This window comes from Abramis brama, assembly GCF_963993115.1.
Source record: "Abramis brama genome assembly, chromosome: 2".
In the NCBI taxonomy this organism is placed as follows: Eukaryota; Metazoa; Chordata; class Actinopteri; order Cypriniformes; family Leuciscidae; genus Abramis; species Abramis brama.
The window spans coordinates 41,265,104-41,269,342 of NC_139964.1; the positions used below are offsets into that span (position 1 = coordinate 41,265,104).

The window sequence follows — 4,239 nt, forward strand, 5'->3', positions numbered from 1 at the left end:
TAATTTGTACCATTCCTTTAAACAATATTAAACAAAACTTATTTAAATTGTACCAACATTTGCCATTATTTAACATTCAGACAACATGAACAAATGGTCCCCAATAGCTCCCTGGGTGCCGCAGCAAAAACGGCTACCCACTGCTCCGGGTGTGTGTTCACAGTGTGTGTGGGTGTTCAATTCTCACTGAACACACACACACTGTGAACACACACCCGGAGCAGTGAGCAGCCGTTTTTGCACGTACATGTCACGTCACATCACACAATTGTAGCTTTGAAAAAAGCTAATTGATACACCAAAATCAAACAAACCATCAAATAATTTTACCTGTAGCCACATTTATCCTGTTATGACAAGTCTGAGGGTCTTTCCCTTGATGTTCTACAGTGAACTAAATAAAGGACTGATGATGGTGACATGTTCTCCTTTCTTTGTGTCACTTCTGAGGAAGAAAGACAAAAGGATAAAAAGTTACTCAGATATATCACTGGTAGATGAAATGACTACATAATATATTAATCCCAATGTAAGGTTTAGAAGCAATGGTTAAAATTGACTAACATCTTACTGAAGTTGATAATTGTGGTGGATTTGTCTCTCTGTTGGGTGCCTGTTCTCCCCAAAAAATTCCAGTGCTTGAGATATATATATATCTATACGTAAATGACTGGGTTAGGGTTAGGTTAGGCTTAAGTTAGGCTTAGGGTTAGGGTTAGGTTAAGGCTAACCCTTTTCAATAATCAAAACCCTAACCCCAATATTCAAAATCTCTAAAATTACATTGTCACTAACCGACTGACCAGAAAACTCTGGAGTATCTCTATAGGGGAATTATCACCCTACATCACACGGCGTCACGCAGGTTCTACTGCGCATGTCGGGACCAAAAGACAACAACAAACGGAAAAATGTTGTGTTGTGCAGTCTGATGCCAAAATCGTAAATCTGTAAACAGTGGTCTTAAGTTTTACCGAATACCATCAACTCGCACTCCTTTTAACGCCAACCGCAGACGTCTTTGGTTACAAGCCATCAGAAGAGCCGACTGGAACGAGGAAAAAATTAAAAATGCCCGACTCTGCGGTTCACACTTCATATCAGGTAAGTTAACGGTTACGCTAAATCAGACACACATCACTCGGTTTGGCTTACAACAACACAAATAACGGTAAATAATGAGTTGTACAACACAGAATAAAGTACAAGTTTGAGGCGAATTTGCTTACTAAACGTTAGCTAACTTACCTTCAATTTGGTTACGTTGTCTTGCTAACTTTACTACCAAGCTTGCCTAAGCTTGGTAGTAAAGTTAGTTCTTGGCTAATACGTTATAGTAAACTCAGGCTAAGTTTGCTGTTACACTCTATCGTACTGTCAATCACTAGAATACACCTTTTTTTGTGCAGGAGAGGTATCCATGGAATTTAATAGTCCCGACTTTGTCCCTTCTGTCTTTTCATTCTCAACCCAGTGTGAAATAAACAAAGGCGATGCAAAACTTGAGAGGTAAATATCGTCACTTATGCCTTATTTAGTTGCTAACTGGGATCACATTGCATGCATCAATATGCAGAGAATGCATGGCAAGTAATGTCACATCTTTTTTGTAAATATAATTTGTTAGACCAGATCGTTTTTGTCTACTAACCAACTAAACTGTTTTGGACTTACTGTTTGCTCTCATCTCTGAGTATCAGATTTAAGAGGAAAAGAAAAAGGGATGAACCCACCCACAGACCACCAGACCAAGTTACTGATAAGATTGCATCAGAATCTGCAGAAGCTTCCCTGTCCTCAGATGACTGCAGAATAGAGCCTGCTGCTGGTCCTTGCATTGGTAAGAACTTCTCATATCTTAACTAATGGCAGTCTCTTGGCTTGTTCGATTTGAACCGGCGCTGCACAGACCAATCAGTTTATGACATCAAAGTAACGCAAGAGCGATTCAAAACCATTAGGAGCTGTCTACTCTCTATTCACTCTTGCGGTACTTTGATGTCATTCACCTATCGGTCTGTGCAGTGCCAGTTCAATTCAAACAAGCCTATTATTAAGATGAATCTGGTCATTCTGTTTATATATTGTTCAATACAGCAGAATTGTGTTGTGAATGAAATTGAACATTATTCTGTTTAGCACATGCTGCTTGAAAACATCTTATCAAATAATTGAGAAAAGCTAAACTAAAACAAGTGACAATGTATCTTTTATAAGTTAATTACAATCTAATCTCTATTTCAGAAGCCACAGTACCAAAGGTTCTCCATGATGATCTGAAACACAAGTACAGCCAACTTTCTACAGTGTGTGACAGCCTGCGTTTGGACATAAAAAAACTGAAATCTGAGAATGAGGAACTAAAGACAACACTCAGAAAAACACAATTTTCCTTTAGCTCTATCAAAAGCAAAGCAGTGCATGTGCTGTTTTTCACAGTTCTGACAAGTGTCATTTTTGAGTGGTTGATTAGCAAACTTAAAGACAGTGTAGAGGTTGTGCGTGGCTCTATGAACCTGGAGGATCATCTATTAGCCGTCTTACTAAAACTAAGATTAGGACTCAGCAACAAGGATATTGCTTTCAGATTTAATGTCACAGAATGTGACATCTCTAGAATTTTGAGAAGTTGGCTCCCTGCTATGTCTCTGGCTTTAAAGCCTCTCATCAAGTGGCCAAGCAAGCATGCAATATTAAAGAATATGCCAAAATGTTTTAAACCCAAATATAAACGTTGCAGGTGCATTATTGACTGTACAGAAATTTTGATCAACAGACCCTCAAATTTAACCTCCAGAGCCCAGACGTACTCGACTTATAAAAGCCACAACACTGTTAAATATTTGGTTGGCATGTCACCTGCAGGAGCCATTACTTTTCTGTCGGCAGGCTGGGGCGGGCGGGTTTCGGATAAACAAATTACAGCTGAGTCTGGATTTTATGACCTTCTAGAGCATAATGATGAGATACTAGCAGATCGTGGTTTTACCATTAGAGATGAGCTTGCCACACGTGGTGCCACCCTTAGGATCCCTCACTTTACCAAAGGAAAGAAGCAGCTCTCTGCTCAAGATGTGGACATATCAAGGCGTTTGTCTAATGTGCGAATACACATTGAAAGAGTAATAGGTAGATGGAAAAATTTCAAAATTCTGACAACTGTCATTCCACTCACACAGGTTGACCTCTTAGATGATATAGTGATTGTGTGTGGAGCATTAACAAACCTTTGTAAATGTATAGTCCCAAGAAGATAGCTTGATTTAGATTCCACTTATTGAAGAGGGGTTTTTTTTACATTGTTTTTGTTTTCTATTTACTTGGTTTTTATGTGATGTCTTTTTATCACCCTCTTCATACTATATATGTCTTTTTTAGTCTGGTTTGTCTGCTTCCTGTCCATTGTTTCTTGTGTGTAACACCAAGGACCATGCTGAAAATAAGTATTTTACTTTAGCATGTTATCCTTTGGATTACTGTTTTATGTCATCTTGATCCAGAAATCAATCAACTCACACAGGTTGACCTCTTAGAGTATATAGTGATTGTGTGTGGACACAAACCTTTGTAAATGTATATTAGTCTCAAGAAGATAGCTTGATTTTGATTAATTCTTTATGTAACTGTTTATTGTAAATAACATAACTTATTGCACATGTAAGTGTTTTTATGTAAAATATTAGTATTGTATTAAATAATTTGCTTCGAAGTACATTTCATTCTGAGTTGTTGTTTTTGCACTGATCACAATACCAATCCACAAGCTTTCTTCTTACTCTGGCACATGTGTAGTGAAAATGGTTCTTGCACTTTGCGCAGTCAATCATCATCCCAAAGTCTGGCCTTTGACAGTGTGAGCAGACTGCAGGTGCTTGCATCAGTGGATCCATGGTGCGCGTTAACAGCTCAGGCAAAACTCTGCGTTTAAAGAACACTTCAGCTTTAGGCAGGACTGCTTGCAGCATTTCTTCATCTCTGGTGATGCGGTTGATGGTAATATCTTGTTTTGTCCAAACCACAAAGTCGCAGTACTGGGCGTTGCATACAAACATGGTATTTGTATGGGCACTTAATCTCTACAGTTGCTTTCCCACAGCAGGTAGAGTTTGCCATTCCATCCGGCGATGCCCCAAGATGTGGTTTGTCTGGCCGCACAACAAGACCGCATAGCTCCACGTCAAAGTTGTGATGTTGTGCTTTCATTATTTCTGTGTATATTCTTCTGGCTGTGTCCTCCAT

The 4,239-nt window shown here is 38.9% G+C and overlaps 1 protein-coding gene across 1 annotated transcript; it reads left to right on the forward strand.

Annotated features, from left to right (window-relative positions):
• The first annotated feature begins 954 nt into the window (after positions 1-954).
• LOC311077417 (uncharacterized protein) lies at positions 955-3,709 on the forward strand. The gene is made up of 5 exons (XM_084105873.1): positions 955-1,104; positions 1,410-1,509; positions 1,701-1,840; positions 2,245-3,377; positions 3,501-3,709. The coding sequence occupies exons 2-4, from the start codon at positions 1,421-1,423 to the stop codon at positions 3,255-3,257; spliced, it is 1,242 nt and encodes a 413-aa protein (XP_083961999.1). The 5' UTR covers positions 955-1,104; positions 1,410-1,420; the 3' UTR covers positions 3,258-3,377; positions 3,501-3,709.
• Positions 3,710-4,239: the final 530 nt, after the last annotated feature.

Bases quoted from the DNA above. Each gene is read 5' to 3' on its own strand.
- LOC311077417 (XM_084105873.1), top strand. From the start codon at position 1,421: ATGGAATTTAATAGTCCCGACTTTGTCCCTTCTGTCTTTTCATTCTCA. The intron at 1,510-1,700 runs GTAAATATCGTC...TCTGAGTATCAG, and splicing joins GGCGATGCAAAACTTGAGAG to ATTTAAGAGGAAAAGAAAAA. The intron at 1,841-2,244 runs GTAAGAACTTCT...TCTCTATTTCAG, and splicing joins TGCTGCTGGTCCTTGCATTG to AAGCCACAGTACCAAAGGTT.